This window comes from Sapajus apella, unplaced genomic scaffold (genome assembly GCF_009761245.1).
Source record: "Sapajus apella isolate SASKATOON/1434 unplaced genomic scaffold, GSC_monkey_1.0 scaffold60, whole genome shotgun sequence".
Taxonomy (NCBI): Eukaryota; Metazoa; Chordata; class Mammalia; order Primates; family Cebidae; genus Sapajus; species Sapajus apella.
The window spans coordinates 10777070-10795099 of NW_022437000.1; the positions used below are offsets into that span (position 1 = coordinate 10777070).

At 45.4% G+C, this 18030-nt stretch overlaps 1 protein-coding gene across 5 annotated transcripts in view; it reads left to right on the forward strand.

Annotated features, from left to right (window-relative positions):
- Window positions 1-5895: 5895 nt before the first annotated feature.
- NAXD (NAD(P)HX dehydratase) overlaps window positions 5896-18030 on the forward strand; it is a 25414-nt gene continuing 13279 nt past the window's right edge. Inside the window, exons 1-5 of one of the 5 annotated variants that reach the window (XM_032246209.1) lie at window positions 5989-6077; window positions 11851-11972; window positions 14866-15016; window positions 16573-16618; window positions 17233-17321. In XM_032246209.1, the coding sequence (XP_032102100.1) occupies window positions 14913-15016; window positions 16573-16618; window positions 17233-17321 (239 nt within the window). In that variant the 5' untranslated portion in view covers window positions 5989-6077; window positions 11851-11972; window positions 14866-14912. Of the gene's footprint in view, window positions 6205-6407; window positions 6850-11850; window positions 11973-12232; window positions 12707-14865; window positions 15017-16572; window positions 16619-17232; window positions 17322-18030 lie in introns of those variants that run through there. The other 4 variants (XM_032246208.1, XM_032246207.1, XM_032246210.1 and 1 more) reach the window with 4 other exon arrangements.

Here is an 18030-nt window from a genome sequence, read left to right on the forward strand (position 1 = left end):
ATAATAGTACTGTATGTTAAAGCTTCCTTAAAGTGTCGATTTACTCTCAATAAAATTGGCTTAACTTTTGCTTTTCATAATAATTCTATAATCTGTTTTGCCTTTTCTCTCTTGAGAAGGCCTGAGATGGTAACTCTCTCCTTCAGCTTTTTTGTCCGTTCTTATAACTTTTTTTCCTCTGATTTTAATTTTACTGTTACGGCCTAAGGCTGAAATGTTTCATCTTGAAGATCAAAACAGAAAGTATTGCTTTCCTCCAGTATAACTTCATTCTGTACTCTAGGCTTTTTTTTTTTTTTTTTTGATATGTCTAAATTTTCAATGTAATCAAGAAACTTCTCATGCTGTTCCTAAGAGTCATGTATTCCCCTGGTATATTCATAACCTTGAACAGGCTCATCCTGCGTCTGATTAAATTCCAGTACTTTTTCATTGAACTTGACTTCCATGTTATCTAAGTGGGCTTCCCATAAGGAGAAGAGGTCACTGCAGAAGACTTTTCTTTGCTTTTTTTGGTAACTGGCTTAAAAGACAAGATTTTATAATTTCTTTGCTGTCTTTATTAGGTTTTTTATTGCAAAAAAACTGAAATATAAAAGGGTCAAAGTTTTTACATCCATATTACCTTCTGTATTGCCTTTAAAAATTTTTTTTTTTTTTTTTTATTGAGACGGAGTTTCACTCATGTTACCCAGGGTGGAGTGCAATGGCGCGATCTTGGCTCACCGCAACCTCCGCCTCCGGGGTTCAGGCAATTCTCCTGCCTCAGCCTCCTGAGTAGCTGGGATTACAGGCACACACCACCATGCCCAGCTAATTTTTTTTTTGTATTTTTAGTAGAGACAGGGTTTCACCATGTTGACCAGGATGGTCTTGATCTCTTGACCTCGTGATCCACCTGCCTTGGCCTCCCAAAGTGCTGGGATTACAGGCTTGAGCCACCGCGCCCGGCCCCTTTAAAATATTTTTATTTTTTTGAGATGGAGTCTCACCCTGTCACCCAGGCTGGAGTGCAAGACACAACCTTGGCTCACTGGAACCTCCACCTCCCTGGTTCAAGAGGTTCTCCTGCTTCAGTCTCCTGAGCAGCTGGGACTACAGGCACATGACACTATGCCTGGCTAATTTTTGTATCTTTAGTAGAGATGGGGTTTCACCATGTTGGTCAGGCTGGTCTCGAACTCCTGACCTTGTGGTCCGACTGCTTTGGCTTCCCAAAGTGCTGGGATTACAGGTGTGAGCCACTGAGCTCAGGCTATTAACTGATTTTTGTGCTGTTAAGTTGCAGGGTCTTGACTCCTGGGTACACATATCACATCTAAAGAAGGCACTGACTTCTACCAGTAACTGACACCAAACTCAAGTTGACCAAAGCCTCATCCTTAGACCCAGGCAAAGGTGACACTCAAAGTAAACGGCTTTTATAAAACACAGGGACGGACCTGTATTCAAAAGCATTAAGGTTCATTTAATAATTTTGCCTTTATCTGAAATAATGTAATTTATTTTATGCCTTGCTACTAAATGATTTAAAGATTTAATTCCTTTTCTGTCATTCTCAAAACTAGGCAGGGCTTATGATCTTTTCATTTAAAATGTTAATTCCTGCATTTTGTTTTACCTCCAGAATTTGAACTATACAATCCCTCCAGGCCCAGCATGAGATTGTAAGGGCCAAATTTTGAGGAACATTAATTCAGATCCTCCAAATTAAGGATGGGCACAGAGCTGCCTCGGCAGCTTAACAAAATGCTTGTGTTAGCTCAATGCACAGAATTTATAAATAAGTCAATTTTGTAATCTTGGCTTTTGGCTCTTATGTTGCTTCAAAGAGCTTTTAAGGTTAATGAGTACCTGCTCACTTTCATTCCATTTGGCCCAGAATATTTGATTGGCTATAAGTCTTTTGACTCTAAGTCCCGTGGCCACAGGGGTCCTACTGAGGGAATCCTGAGAAAGAGCTACTACGCATTCCATGTCCGTTTGATTTGACGACTGTCCAAATGGGAAGGGAACAACCTGGGCCTCTGGCCTACCGTGCACATAAGCGTAACAGTCACTTTTATTTAAAGTGTGAACGGAATATTTAATCCATTCTAACTAGGCATTTGCATCCACATTTCAATGGCTATGGTTTGCCTTAGATCCTCTACTTCTATCAATGAGACTTTGGTTTTGTCATTGTGTCTACGAGGAGTGATTGATAAAGAGGCTGAAGGAGCAAAACAGTACATTTCTAACATTTCTTTAGGATCCTTTCTTGAAATGTCAGCTCCAAACCTTAAATTTGATAAGAAATATTTACAAAGGCAGGGAATAGTGGCCCACACCTGTAATCCCAGCACTTTGGGAAGCCAAGGTAGGTGGATCAACTGAGGTCAGGAGTTTGAGAATAGCCTGGCCAACATGGTGAAGCCCTGTCTCTACTAAAAATACAAAAATTAGCCAGTCGTGGTGGCACACGCCTGTAGTTCCAGCTACTTGGGAGGCTGATGGGGGAGGACTGCTTGAACCTGAGAGGCCAAGGTTGCAGTGGGCTGAGATCATGCCATCGCACTCCAGCCTGGGTGACAGAGTGAGACTCTGTCTCAAAAAAAAAAAAAAAAAAAAAAAAAAATGGTCCTCTTTGACTGCTCCCCCAAAGGAGATTCAGTGCTCTCTTAGCATCAGTGTGCTGGTATAATTCCCATGGCAGGATCCGTCCTAAGCCTTCTGAGGTAGCCACAGAACCGCAGAGAGGACCCACTCACTCTGTTCAGCAGTAGGACTTGTCACCATTCATACAAACAACATCACATTCACACACACATTTAACCTTTCAGAAGTTGACCACCAAGGAAGTACTTTGTCACCCCTTTGTAACGTTTCCTACCTTGGCTCATGCACAAGATTGCCTGGTTGAGGCCCCTGGTTGCCATGGTTTGGAATCTCTTTCCCCTGCATTGCCGAGAATCCAGGTTTATTCCTCGAACTGGGTAGGGTTCAGCTCTCTACCTGCAAGGCCACTGCAAAGCGGGGGGTGGGGGGGTGCCTCCTCACAAGAGAGGACTGGAGACCACTCCAGAGGGGAATGGCAATATCGGACAAGCCCCCAAACTGTTATATGTGAATTTTTGGTGCCACAAAAGAAGTAGCACTGTAATATAAATTAAATTTTCTCAGCAAGGCAACTTTACTTTCTGCAGAAAGGGTGCTCCCGTTAGCCATCTTGCCAAGAGAGGACACTGAACAAAGGAGGCAGGGCATTTATATCTAAAGCATCTGCCCTACTGCTCTGTCCTGATTCCATTGGCTGGAACTGGACTTCACAGTCTAGGCTGCCCCCGGTTGGCTAAAAACTTACAACTTTTCTAAAAGAGGTAAAGGCAGAGGAGAACAAAGGAAAAGAGGAAATACTTAAGGAATGCTTAGAGAAGCAACATTTCCAAATAAGAAAGGGAAAAAAGCTATGACCTAAGACTTGCCTGGGCTTGTCCAGGCATGTCAGGGCAAATACCTAGATTAAAGCATAAGAACTAAGAACATAGTTCTTTTGGCTTTTGGCTCTTATGTTGCTTAAAAGAACTTATTTCCTTATTATGACTAACAGCTACTTTAAGATTTTTAGCAAAGGCTTTAAAGTAAATTAACCTTTGAAGAAACTATTATTTATTCATAATGAACTAAGAGGAAAGCTTTGAAGAGGAACTTTTAAATTATTCTTATTTCCTACAGTGAGACTCTGTCTAAAAAAAAAAAAAGAAAGAAAGAAATTTACAATCTATTTTTTCTGAAGCCTGCTACTTGGCTTCAGAGGCTTTACCTGCACAATCCCTTATCTTAATCCAGACACTTCTATTGATTCCATGTCTTTAAGTAAACTTCCAACCAACTGCCAATCAGAAAATATTCGAATCCACCTATGTATTACTGGGAGCCCCTCTCTGAGTTGTCCTGCTTTTCTGGACTGAACCAATGTACTTCTTACATGTACTGATTGATGCCTTCTGTATCGCTGCCATGTATAAGACCAAGCTGTAGCCCGACCATTTTGGGCCCACGTTCTAGGATCTCCTGGGGCTATGATACAGGCCATGGTCACTCATCTTTGGCTTAGAGTAAATCTCAAATATTTTAGAGTTTGATTCTTTTCATTGACACGCATGCAGCAGACTACTGCCATCATTCAGGCTACACACTATTAAACAGAAAAGCTGTAGACACATTTATATTTTGACTGAGTGTATTCAAACAAAACAAAGCAGATTCCTGAAAGGGGCAACCCTCCAAACCAGAGCAGGTCAGAGAACTCAGGAACATGATCTGACAGCACCTATAGGAAGCAGAAGTGTGTTACAGAGACAGCTGATTTGATTAGAGCTTCATTGCTTAACTAGTTACGTAGTCCCCTGCCATTAACTAAAGCTCAGTACTGTGGTTAAACTCCTTATTGGTTTGGTCCAGAAGGTGTAGTTCAGGGTTATCAGAAAGTGGTTCTGACTCTGTTATCAGAAAGTGGTTCCAGACCCCAAGAGAGTTATTGGACCTTGTGCAAGAAAGTATTCTGGGTGAGTCCAAAAAGTGAAAGCAAATTTATCAAGGAAGGGAAGAAAAGAATGGCTACTCCATAGGCAGAGCAGTGGCACTGGCTGCCTGACTGAGTATACTTATAGTTGTCTCTTGATTACAGGCTAAATAAGGACAGGATTATTCATGAGTTTTCCAGGAAAGGGGGTGCCAATTCCTGGAACGGAGGATTCTTCCCCTTTTCAGACCATAGAAAGTAATTTCCTGACATTGCCATGGCATTTGTAAACTGTCATGGCACTGGTGGGAGTGTCTTTCAGTATGCTAACACATGATATTCAGCAAATAATGAGCAGTGAGGACTTTCGTGGCCCTCTTGGTTTTGGTGGGCTTTGGGCCGGTTTCTTTGCTGTGTCGTTTTATCAGTGGGGGTTGTGACCTGTATCTTGTGTCCATTGCCTTTCTTATCCTGTAACTAAGAATGCCTAACCTCCTAGGAATGCAGCCCAGTAGGTCTCAGCCTCATTTTACCCAGCCCCTATTCAAGATGGAATTGCTCTGGTTCAAAGGCCTCTGACATGTTGAGCCATCCTCCCACCTCAGCCTCCCAAGGAGCCGGGGCTACAGGTGCCCACCACCATCCCCTGATAATTTTTCTAAAAATTTTTGGTAAAGGGGGATACTCCTTATGTTATGTTGCCCAGGCTGGTCTCGAACTCCTGGGCTCAAATGATCCTCCCATCTTGGACTCCCACAGTGCTGGGATCACACGCGAGCCACCGTGCCCGGCCCCACGAGTTTCCTTTAGCACCATGAGGGTGGCTTCAAACAGGGTGGCAGTGGAGGTGAGAGGCCACAGCCACAAGAGGAGCGCGGGTGGGAGAGAGAGGTCAGGACGCCTTCCAGTGGTTTGAGCCTCAACGCGGGAGTGATGGAGCTGCCATGACCTGAGACGGTGGAAGGCGGCCGGGCCTCTTGGTGTGCTGGTTTGGGGTTCAGGGCAGAGGTCGCGCCTGGAGCAGAAAGGCACCTAATTGCTACACTGGGGGCACTTAGGGGGCCTCGCCACTCCACCTGCCGGCAAAATCATTTTCTTTTTTTTTTTAAAGACGGGGTTTCACCATGTTGGTCAGGCTGGTCTTGAACTCCCGACCTCAGGTGATCCGCCCGCCTTAGCCTCCAAAGTGCTTGGATTACAGGCGTGAGCCACCACTCCTGGCCCGGCAAAGTCATTTTCTATGACGACGCATGCCTAAAAAAGGGCCGATAAACACAAACCAGATCCTAAAGCTGACTCATCTTCACTCTTCAACCTGCCTTCCAGCCGAAGTCTCGTAGGCCAGAGCTGGGGCCAGGCCGGGTTGGGCGTCGCGCTTGTCAATCATCTAGAACGGGGTGTGATTGCGCCAGTTGGGATCCCACTTCCGGCAGCGGGGCGGGAGCCGTCGGGAAACCGGAAACAGCTTCTCTTGCCTGTGTTTCCGGTGGTGGCGCGCGGGCAGCCGGGAATCCGGAATGCAGCCGGATGGCCCTGAGTTCTCGCTGTGGGGCGTTCCGGACTTGCAGGCGAGGTAAGGCCGACTCCGTCCGGCCCGGGGATGGTCACACGAGCGGAGGCCGGGGCTGCGGTGGCCGGCGCGGCTGTTGTCGCTTTGCTCTCGGCCGCACTCGCGCTGTACGGGCCGCCACTGGACGCAGGTACCCGACCGCTGACCGCCTGTGCTGGCTCGCGAGGGGAAGGCGCCGCCGAGGGTCAGCCCACGCGCGGGGCCGAGTAGGGAGAGGCGGGAGGCCTCCTGGAAGCCGGCTGGGCGCCGCTCGTGGTGACAGAGGGTGGCGCTGGGGCTGGAGCCACCCGCTGTCATAGCGTCCCGGGAGCCCGCGCCGTGGCCGAGGAGCGTGATGCCGAGGGCCGGTAGGAGGACCCTGGGGCGCCGTGGGGCGCTGCCCGAGTCCAGCTGCTCTGCTCCGGCCCCGCTCCCAGTGTGGGAACGATGCTCGCCGTCTCCCGGCTTGCTGTGGTCTTGCTGTTTTGCCACACGCTATTTGGGAAAATAGTGTCTTGTGGCCTGGCTTGTCGGTTACTAACCACAGCTGGAGACGGGGGACCTCCTGGGGCCCCGGGAGGCGGCGGACGGGCTGGCGAGCTGACGGGTTATCGGGCTGCGCGCGTTCAGGAAGCAGGGCCGCGTCTGCATCCCCAGCTGGAAGCTCCAGTGCCACCAGGCAAGTGACAGACGACCCTGCACGTCTTTGGACAATAGGGGCCGGATACTGCGACGCCTGGACCTCAGAGAAGGACTCGACCAGCCAGGCCTCCTCCTTCGCCCGCCCCGGGCCACGGTGTGTGTGCGCGTGCAGGAGGTCCCTTGGGGGGGAGGCTCACCTGAGTCATCCCCAGAACCCTGAGCGGTGACCAGATGCCCCCGAAGGCGCTGCCGTGGTCTTGGCTGGTCCTTGGACTCTGAGATGCCTTTTCAAATAGAACAGATTATGTAGGAAGAATTTAAGCAGGAGCTGAGCAAGTGATTGGAGCCCCATCTCTTCTTAGGGTTTTTCCCTTTCTGTTTGCCTTGTGGGTATTGGTGTATCTAACATCTTTTATACAGGAAGTAGTTATTGTATTGTGATTCCTCATTTCTCATAAGGAGAGATTGCTGTTATCCACCTTGGTACAGAAGATAAATAGAAGCTTAGAGAAAGTGACTTAGCCAGGATTCTTCAGCCAGTAAGTGGCTGAAATAGTTAAATGGTATTTGTTGATGTAGTCATTAGGCAGATTTTACCTCGAGTATATGTTGGGCATCGTCAGAGAGTTTTTGGCTTTTTGTTCTCATCACACTGGCTGTGAATCATTGAGTGGCTCTGAGAGAGTCCTCCACACTACCCCTCAGTCACACCAGCAGGGAGGCTTCTTAACACCACTTGATTTACAGATTTATTTGTAGCTGTTTACCTTAAATTCACACACCATGATTAGTAGCAAGATTTTTCATTGTACTTGGTTGAGGATTCATTGTCAGACTGATTTCCTAAACTTTTACCAAAAGCCAGTTAGAGTTGTATGTTACTGACTTCTCATCCAGGCTTTAGGGTATATTTCAGTTAACTTAGGGATTCTTGCTCTAAATCAGTTACAATTTACATTAACTTAAATTACTGTTATTTTTTTAAGTAGAATTTTCCAGTACTAGAGGCACTTTTGCGCAAAGCAGCAGTGATAGTCTTCCCCAGACAGCTTCTTTAAAACAAAAGCCAGACAGATTTGACTGTTCTTCCAGACTCAGAATCGTCCTGAGAAAAGTTCCTGAACAGGATAAAATCTTAAAGTCACCTCTTGTCAAGGCCTTTTTATCCTTCAGAACTTTAATGTTTACGTGTACATGTTTCTGTTGGTGAGTTCAAACAGCGATGTCAGTAAGCCAGCGGGAACTTGCTTCACTGCCAAATGCTGGGAAGTTTAGTTGACCTCTTTGGCCCTTTTGCCAGCAGAAGCTGTTTACTTAGGTGAATGCTGGTGAGCAGCCTGGATTTTACTTTGTGTTAATACAATTCTAGTTAAGGGAAAATGTGGAACTTCTTATTTTGCCTTGTAATGGGAGCATTTTACACCTACTATGTACCCACAAAAAGAAAAACAAAAACCTGGCAGCACTTTGGTAAAATAGTGTCTTGTGGCCTGGCTTGTCCATTACTAACCACAGCATCTGCATGGGTCTCTCTCTGCGCCCCAGTTTCCTTACCTGTAAAAGAAAGAGAAACTGGCTGTTAGTGAAGAGAGTGAATCAAGATGTCTTTACTTCATCTAACATTTATCAAGTGTTGTGTTCTGTGCCACGCTGTGTTCGAGGTAATTGAGGTGAGTCCCACATGGAAGCAGTCAGTGCTGCAATGTGTGGATGGTACCACATTCCATGCAGGCAGACAGTGGTAGGGTGGTGATTCACTAGTCCGGACAGACCTTCCTTCTTTTGTCCAGGTCAGTCCCTACCATGTAGGTTATCTGTGTGTTTGAAAGGTTTCAGAGCCCCACATGTAATAATACTTACTTTACTTTTGGTAACACTTTGAATTTTTTAAATTATATAGCAAAAGCTACTATCAATTATGTTATGATTTTAAAATAATTTTAAGCTAGCTTACATTTGAGAGACACCTTTGTCATGTGTAAATCTTTATTCAGTTTCTGGATGATGCTTCTTGTCCTCCAGGGTTCTTAGACCAGCCCTTGGAGTAGCGTCATGGTCAGGGAACTGGGACTCTCACAAAGTCTTAAGATGTCACAGCAGAACAGGAGGAGGAGACTCGCTTTGGTGTGTTGATCAAGTTGCTATGAGGGTAATTCGCACATTTTGGGCTCCAAAACACTAACCTCCTATATAAGATAAAAGAATAGCTCAAAATAGGATTTCCCCCCATGTTTTCTTTCTAGGCATCATAAAGATTGCTATGTGAATATAATGTGTTTGTACAATCAGAATTGATATTTTTGGCTTGTGGTAAATGGGACTTGAATGCTTAATCTACTGTAGATAAATTTGCCTTAGAAAGTGGCCTAAATTTTTGTATTGTATTTGATGTTTAAGTCCCCCGATATCTTACCATTTTAATAAAGCTTACCTTGAAGTGGAGGAAAAATTGTGTCTGTTCTTGTCATTATTTGAACAACAACAAAAATCATTATTTGCTTTAAAACCTGTAGGCTTTAAGCGTATCCATGCTTGGACTAGCACATCTCCTCTTTCTCAACCAAAAAGATCAAAACGGTGCTATCCCAGTACCATCTGCCAAGGCAGTGGGAGGACTTCCAGCAAAGTGTGAGAAGGAAAGGAAAGTTTTCAGCTCTGAGGGGCAGACGCGGAGAGAACAAGCACTTGGAAAGCAGAGCGCCTGGGAGCTCCGGTGCTGCACCTGTGGCCCCTGAGGCGGCCCTCCCCTCCCCTCCTGGGTGTTGGGTGACACTGGTTGCACAGGGCCCGAGGTGTTCCCTCCACCTCGCAGATGCTCCACCTCGACTCGTGGGTGCAGCTTAATTTTGTGTCAGATCCTTTCTGATAATGTGTGGGTTATTTCAACTATGAGGCAAAGTTCAAATGGGCAGTTACATGTCAGTTTATGATATTTGCCGTTTTGGATATAAACATTAAATATTTCATACCTCGCCTATTGTACTTTTTTAGACTGAATCTGAAATTTAAAATATAGATGTTTATAAGCTATGAATCTTAAATATTGGGAGAAAGAAGGTTTCTGGAAAATGTACAGTATTCTCTGTTGAAGCCATTTTATTCCTTTTCTTAGTGTGAGAAATACACATTTATCAAGTATTACCATTTAGGAGTTGTTTTCATCAGACGGGGTACATTGATATAAATATTAATTTTTAACATTTGTAAGTTGAAGTCTGACTAACTTGTTTTTTCTCTGTGATTTCATAAGTCACCATTTATACGACCTGAAATATTTAATTTGAAGTACTGGTATATTTAAAGGTGCTAAAACTACATGCATGCATCTCTACCAGTGGCTCTCAACCCAGGCTCATTTTGCCCCCTCCCCCCCGAAAGGACATTTGGGAGTGTCCAGAGATATTTTTGAGTGTCACAACGTGCACTGCGGACTGGGTAGAGGCCAGGGGTGCTGTGTAGCGTCCTTCAGTGTGTAGAACAGCTCCCTTGGCAAAGACAGGGTGTGATCCATACCAGTAAATGGCTTTTTTTTTTTTTTTTTTTTGGAGTGAGAGCCTCTCTGTGTGGCCCAGGCTGGAGAGCAGTGACGTAACCTCAGCTCACGGCAACCTCCACCTCCCAGGTTCAAACAATTCTCCTGCCTCAGCCTACCGAGTAGCTGTGATTGCAGGTTTGCACCACCACACCCAGCTAATTTTTGTATTTTTATTTATTTATTTATTTATCTGGGACAGAGTTTCGCTCCTGTTACCCAGGCTGGAGTGCAATGGCGCGATCTCGGCTCACCGCAACCTCCGCCTCCTGGGTTCAGGCAATTCTCCTGCCTCAGCTTCCTGAGTAGCTGGGATTACAGGCACGCGCCACCATGCCCAGCTAATGTTTTGTATTTTTAGTAGAGACGGGGTTTCACCACGTTGATCAGGATGGTCTCGATCTCTTGACCTCGTGATCCACCTGCCTCGGCCTCCCAAAGTGCTGGGATTACAGGCTTGAGCCACCGCGCCCGGCCTAATTTTTGTATTTTTAGTAGAGATGGGGTTTCACCATGTTGGCCAGGCTGATCTTGAACTCCTGACATCAAGTGATCCACTCGCCTCAACCTCCCAGAGTGCTGGGATTACAGGTGTGAGCCACCATGCCCTGGCCAATAAATGTCTTTTCTAGTCAAGTGTATTGTTTTAAAAGCATAGTTTAGCCCACCTGGGGGGATTTCAAGGATGGGCACATAATCCTTCCATTTTGACACTTGATGATACATATTGTCCCTCATTTTCCTTCTTTAGTGGTCAGACATTATTGCAAGTACTTTTTTTGATAGATTTTTGCTCTTATTGCCCAGGCTGGAGTGCAGTAGTGGTATGATCTCAGCTAACTGCAACCTCCACCTCCTGGGTTCAAGAGATTCTCCTGCCTCAGCCTCCCGAGTAGCTGGGATTACAGGCACCTGCCACCACACCTAGCTAATTTTTTGTATTTTTAGTAGAGACAGGGTTTCACCGTGTTGGTTTCACTGATCTCAAACTCCTGACCTCAGGTGAGCCACCCACTTCAGCCTTCCTGAGTGCTGGGATTACAGGTATGAGCCACCATGCCTGAATGTGAGTACTACTTAAAGTCATTAGTCCCATAACTTGCATAGCAATCCACTGAAGAAATGATAGGTTAAATTTTATTACCTGTGAGTTTTGCAACATTGTCTTGTTTTTTTATTTTTTATTATTTAAACAATTTTATTTAGAGACGGGGTCTCGATAAATTGCTCAAGTTGGAGTGCAGTGGCTATTCACAGGCGCGATCCCACTACTGATCAGCACGGGAGTTTTGACCTGCTCCGTTTCTAACCTGGGCTGGTTCACCCCTCCTTAGTTAACCTGGTGGTCCCCTGCTCCCGGGAGGTCACCGTATTGATGCCGAACTTAGTGTGGACACCCGATCGGCATAGCACACTACAGCCCAGAACTCCTGGGCTCAAGCGATCCTCCCACCTCAGCCTCCCGAGTAGCTGGGACTACAGGCACACGCCACCGCGCCCGGCAACATTGTCTTGTTTTAAAGGAAGAAGTATGTTTGTGAAAATCTTTTATGCTTGTTGAAAGAGCAATTTTACATGGAAGAGTTTTTGCTGATGTGATTTTTTTTTTTTTTTTGGTAGTAGGAGCTTTAATAAAGTGCCTCTGCTAATACCCCTAACATGAGACCTACAATTTCATCCATCTTGAGTTCCTGTTTAAGGCCAAGAGCTTAAACTATTGCCCACTGAGAAAATAATACCAAGTGGTGATTTGACATATTGACTCTTACATTTCTTTTTTTTTTTTTTTTTTTTTTTTTTTGAGATGGAGTTTCGTTCTTGTTGCCCAGACTGGAGTGCAATGCACCATCTTGGCTCACTGCAACCTCCGCCTCCCAAGTTCAAGTGATTCTCCTGCCTTAGCCTCCTGAGTAGCTGGGGTTATAGGCACATGCCACCATGCCTGACTGATTTTTGTATTTTTAGCAGAGATGGGGTTTCACCATACTGGCCAGGCTGGTCTCAAACTCCTTACCTCAGGTGATCCACCCACCTTGCCCTCATTTGTTTTTTTTAAATGCCTACTTTTAGACAGAAAAGATAGGGAAATTAAACTGATAGAGGATATTTGTGCCTGTTGGGACATGCACATTCTAAAGCACTTTATGTTTTATTTAGTGACAAACAATAAAACCCATATTTTCTCCAGATTTTTATGCTAAATGTTTAAGTTCATATCTCAAAGGCTGACTTGGAAGTCCATTCAGTTGTAGTACTGTTTATAATTAATTCTTGAGTAATATAAGGCATTATCTCCACCACTTCCAAGAAGAGTTACTGAAATGCTAGGTTGGAAACAGCTTTTTGAAGCTACCTATAACATAAGAAACCAGCTTGGTATTAGGGATTTTTTAAATGTGGCTAAGTGCTTTGGATAAAGGGATGGTCAACAGTAAACCCGAAACTTTTTAAGGAACCCACAATGACCCTTACGTGACAGGTAAATTTGGGTTTTATTTTTATAATTTTTAGACTTAAAAAGCAACTGTCTGTTGTTCTGGGGGGTTCTGATACTGTGTTGATCCGCGATGTTACCATGCCAGGTTATGTTACAGTTTAAAACAAGTGCATGCCAGGGGCTTTAATAGCTGTGTAGATTGTTAGTCAGCATTCATGACACTGTCATTTCATCTAATTGTAACAGTTCTAGTTCCTGTCACGAAGCTCATCAAAGGGGACCCAGAGGAAGAGCATTTATGGTGTTCCGTAAATGTGCATGGTAGAAAGACTGTGCAGTCTTGGAATTTAGGGTGCAGGATGGGCATACGGGAAGTTGAGTGATGAGGGGAGAGAGACAGCAGAGTGGCTGTGGCAGCCTGTGCCTCTGGGGCCTGGCTCCACACCCAGGTGGAAGTAGGGCTGCCAACTGTGGTTCATGACAGACCCCAGAGCTGGGGGGTGGGCCAGCTGCAGGTAGCGCAGCAAGCCGTGATGCATTTCTTCTTGGCCCATAGTTGATAGTGATTCTGTGTCAGGTCTCATCGTGTGTTGGTCTGGAAGAAGGTGAAAAGGTTTGCGATTGATGGGAATTCACAGGATCTTTTCATCTTGGGGGTCTCAGCGTCTGCTCTATCAGCTAAGGCAGTCTACTCATAAAGAAAATTCGTTCAAAACTTTTGTTGAGTAAAAAGTAAAGCTGTAAGAGTTAAAAGACAAAGCACTTTTGCCATGAAACGCTCAGTCAGCTTTGGGCTTCAGTCAGTGGCACCTGTGACACATCTAGCTTTTTTCTCTGCTGCAGAGATAATTGGAAGGATAAAAATATTGATTGTCTTGTTTGAAAAAATATTGTTTATATTTGCCGGAGAGTGTATGCTTTATTATCTGTTCATTGAGTTCTATAGAACATACCAGCATTTCTCTCATAGCTGAGCTGTTTTAAATATTAAGGTAAAATATACAACGCAGGAAATTCTTCAAGAAAGGCCAATTATAGTGTAGCTGTTTAGAGATAATTCAAGATGATGAAATTACTTTAAATGCCACTTTGAACCCAGTTTAAGATGTGTGCCATATTTAGAAAGCCATTTCTAGGTTATTTAAGTAATATCCAGTTGAGTGTTAGAATACAGTTGGGAGTAATATGATGAATCTGTCAGACTTCTGAGCATCCCAGTGGATTACAGGTGGGAGCTTGCTTTCCAGTGTGTGAGGAGAGAAAAGACCTAATAATCCTAAAGGGAAACTGAAATGAAGTAAGATAGTTTATTAAGTAATAATGCATTTTTATTTGATAAAACTTTCTGGAAAATTAAACGGTCTTCCAAAATTTCTGATGCATTTCAAAAGTAAACCTTTTAGAAATAACATGCGTTATACTGGTGGGGCGGCTCATGCCTATAATCCCAGCACTTTGGGAGGCTGAGGCGGGCAGATCACTTGAGGTCAGGAGTTGGAGACCAGCCTGGCCAACATGGTGAAACCCTGTCTACTAAGAATACAAAGATTAGCAGGGTAGGGTGGTGGGTACCTGTAATACCAGCTACTTGGGAGGCTGAGATAGGAGAATCACTTGAACCCAGGATGCAGAGGTTGCGGTGAGCAGTGATCATGCCACTGCACTCTAGCTTGGGCGACAGAGCTAGACCCCATCTCAAATAAATAGATCAACAGCATGTGTTACTACATGTGTTAATTACATGTGTTAAGGCCTGGCATGGTGGTTCATGCCTGTAATTCCAGCACTTTGAGAGGCTGAGGCAGGCAGATCACTTGAGGTCAGGAGTTTGAGACCAGCCTGGCTAACATGGTGAAACCCCGTCTCTACTAAAAATGCAAAAATTAGCTAGGTGTGGTGGTGGATGCCTACAATCCCAGCTACTCAGGAGGCTGAGGCAGGAGAATCGCCTGAACCTGGGAGGCGGAGGTTGCAGTGAGCTGAGATCATGCCACTGCACTCCAGCAAAATGCAGTGGTGACAGAGCCAGCCTTCATCTCAAAAAAAAAATTACTTGTGTTACTATAATTCTGAACATATTTGCTTACATTCATATTAACTTTGGAGGGGGTTTTGGCTAATAGGCTATTTTTAAGTGTTCTTTATGGGTAATAATGATACCTGTTTACCTTTCTGAATTATTCATTTTTCTTGTTTTTCAGTTTTAGAAAGAGCGTTTTCGCTATATAAAGCACATTCGATAAAGGATATGGAGAATACCTTGCAGTTGGTGAGAAATATTATACCTCCTCTGTCTTCCACAAAGCACAAAGGGCAAGATGGAAGAATAGGCATAGTTGGAGGCTGTCAGGAGTAAGTAGCAGATGTGCACTGTTGGTGTTTAAGAAGTCAGTTGCTGTCTGCCTGGCTGTCTGCCTGCTTACCTGCCTGTCATTCATGCTGTCTAGTTTGACCTCAGTAATCATTTCCAAAGGTAGTCTGATAAGACACTGTATTTTTCGGTGATCCACTTTTTGATTAGGAAGCAATTCCAAGGAGCCCTGACTGAATTGTTCACTGGTATGTGTCAGTGTTAGGTTTTGCTTATAGTGGGGAATGGAGCCTATTTTTAACTGTTTCTGCTTTTCTGTATTTAACCGGACTTGATACCACAGCATGCTTTTTGTGTTTAGGATAGAAACCCTCAGCAACCTCTTGGTTTTCTATGTCAAGTTAGAGATGTTACCGAAATTCACTTATGAAATTTGACAATCCCTAGCTTGCTTCTGTTCTGTTTTGCTGCCGTGTTTGGTACGTAACTGTTTATAAGTTGTCCTTGGGTGTGAAGGATACCTTCTGCTCTGATGGAAAGTCTACCGTGGCTCCTGTTTCTGTTTCTGCTTGCTTTCTGTTTGCATGTCTGTGGTATTTCTCTTTGCCCATCCCTCCGTTTTTAGCTGTTGATCATGTCATCAGGCGTATTAGAGGTATTACTGGATTAGGCACGTGTGCATTTTACATACTGGGGATGCTGCTGAATTGTCCCCCATTGCATTAGTGGTGCTGCCTCCCAGGAACACCTGTTCCCTGCACCCCTTGGAGGACAACCTTTGCTAGTCAAGTCGACAAACTTTCCTGTTGTTTTAATGCATTTCTCTTATTGATGAGGCTCATTTTCACATGATATAAGCATGTGTGCATGTATGTTGCCTGTTCTGTCCTTTTGCCTTTACAACACTTTCTGGTGACACTGCTTTGCAGAAGGCCATGTAAGATGATGTATCAGCATTTGCCCAGGTCTGTTTTTCTTGGGCTAGCAAAACATCTCACTGCTTGGAATGAACATAAAGATTGCATTTGCCCATTTCATGCCAGGATAAGGCTCTTCCTTTTTGTGCCTGAAGTGCCCTTAGACCTAGAGTGCCAGAGATGCCAGAAGAGTGAGGTAAAAGCAGCTGGGTGGTGTGTGCCATTTCTGTGTGTCCCAAGTGGCCCCCATCTGGCCTCTACTGACTGACTCTTGGAGGATGGGGTCTGCCTGCTCCGGGACCCTATCCATGCCCGACTGCTTCGAACATGTGATTGTATCTTTCTTCTCTCCGGGCAGAAGCCTGCAATCAGCTCCTTACCTTGAACGTTCACATTGCAGAGAGACTGCAGGCAGTACAGCCAGAGATTCACTCTCCTGAAGTGCATGAAGGTTTTATGTAAAAAATCGACATTTCTAGTGTAATCGGCTCATGTTCATTGAACATTTACAAGGATCTTGTAGGTGTTGGGTTTGTGAATATGTGCTTCATGTCTCTGTTGTGTATTGATAAATCACGTCTGTATTTATGTCTGTTTTTTATTGATAACCTATTTCTTGATCAAGGTGTGCTTATCTTATTCTCAGAAGAATATTTAGACTCTAAATATCTTCTTTTTAGGTACACTGGAGCCCCATATTTTGCAGCAATCTCAGCTCTCAAAGTGGTATGTTTACTTAAAAGTTCTTTATTGGGATGTTTCTGGTAAAGATTTTGATAATTTAAATATGATTAAAGCAAATGTTTTCTGATAGAAATCTAAATAACATCTTAGGGTAATCATGGGTCATGGAAACACCTTTAAGTCTATCCTGACATCCTGTGCAGTAACAAGATCACTTCAATGAAGCCCATTTTTAGTGATTTGTATTGTACTCACCAAAGTGAACCTGGGATGCCTTTGTAGGTCCCAGCTGAAGCATGGATCCTGCAGTTTCCCACACATTGAGCTAGTGCTAGCAGCCGGCCTTTTCCTGTGACCCTTCCTCCTGGAGGGTGGCCAGGCCGATCTGGGCTGTGCTGGTGTGTATGGCCCTGACTCTCCTTCTGCAGTGGTGGCAGAAGTCTGCCTTTCTTTCCAAGCATTGTGCTGTGTGCCCTAGCCCTTTGCTAAGCCACCTGGCCGGGTGTAACTCGGCGACTAGTCCGTTTCTTGCGCATGTTACCAGGCCTGAATAACGAGCACAGGATGCCCATGTCTGGCAGGTGGGCAGCGATGCTGGGGCCCTCTGGGGCCCGTGGATCGGGTCCCTGAGTCCGCCTCTTGTGCTCCTTCCGCAGGGCGCGGATTTGTCGCATGTGTTCTGCGCCAGCACAGCTGCGCCTGTGATTAAGGCGTACAGCCCGGAGCTGATCGTCCACCCCGTTCTGTGAGTTGCTCTGCACCAGCTTCTCCTGGGTTCTCTTTCCCTCCTGTGTCACTTGGGAGTTTTGCACTAACACCGAGAGCATCTGACGGATTTTCCGTCCTCGGAGTTCATCAGCAGGTGCTGTAGAGGAAGTAGGGCAATGAAGGAGCCCATTATTCTGTGGTCAGAATAAGACAAACACGGTGGGGTGAGAGGTGGTGGGAGGGGACTTGGGCCTGTGGGAAATGGCCGGCCCCAGGTCCAGAGGCAGTGGGGCCTTGTGGGCTGTGTGTGACAGGTTTGCAGAAGGCAGAAGCAAGGGACCTCTGAGCAGTAACAAGACCCTTCGCGTACTCAGCAGATGTCTGGTGCCAGGTCCTAGTCTTCGTTCTGTGGGTCAGCATCGAACTGGGCAGGCAAACACCTGCCCCCGTGGGACGCCCCCAGGCAGCTGTGCTGTAGAGCTTGCTGTGTGGAGGTGTTCTCTCTGCCATCTACGACTGTGGCCACTGAGTGCTTGAAATGTAGCTGGGGGACACAGAAGTGGAGCTTTTGCTCTTGTTTAATTTTAATCAGGTGTGTGTGCTAGCACCGCCTGGATTGGGCTGTGCCGCTCTGGAGACGGACAAAGGAGAGCAGCACATCAGGTGGTGAAGGAGGCGCAGAGAGCAGCAGCAGGGAGAGGGCAGTGAGAGCTGCAGCAGGGAGGGGGCAGTGAGAGAGCTGCAGC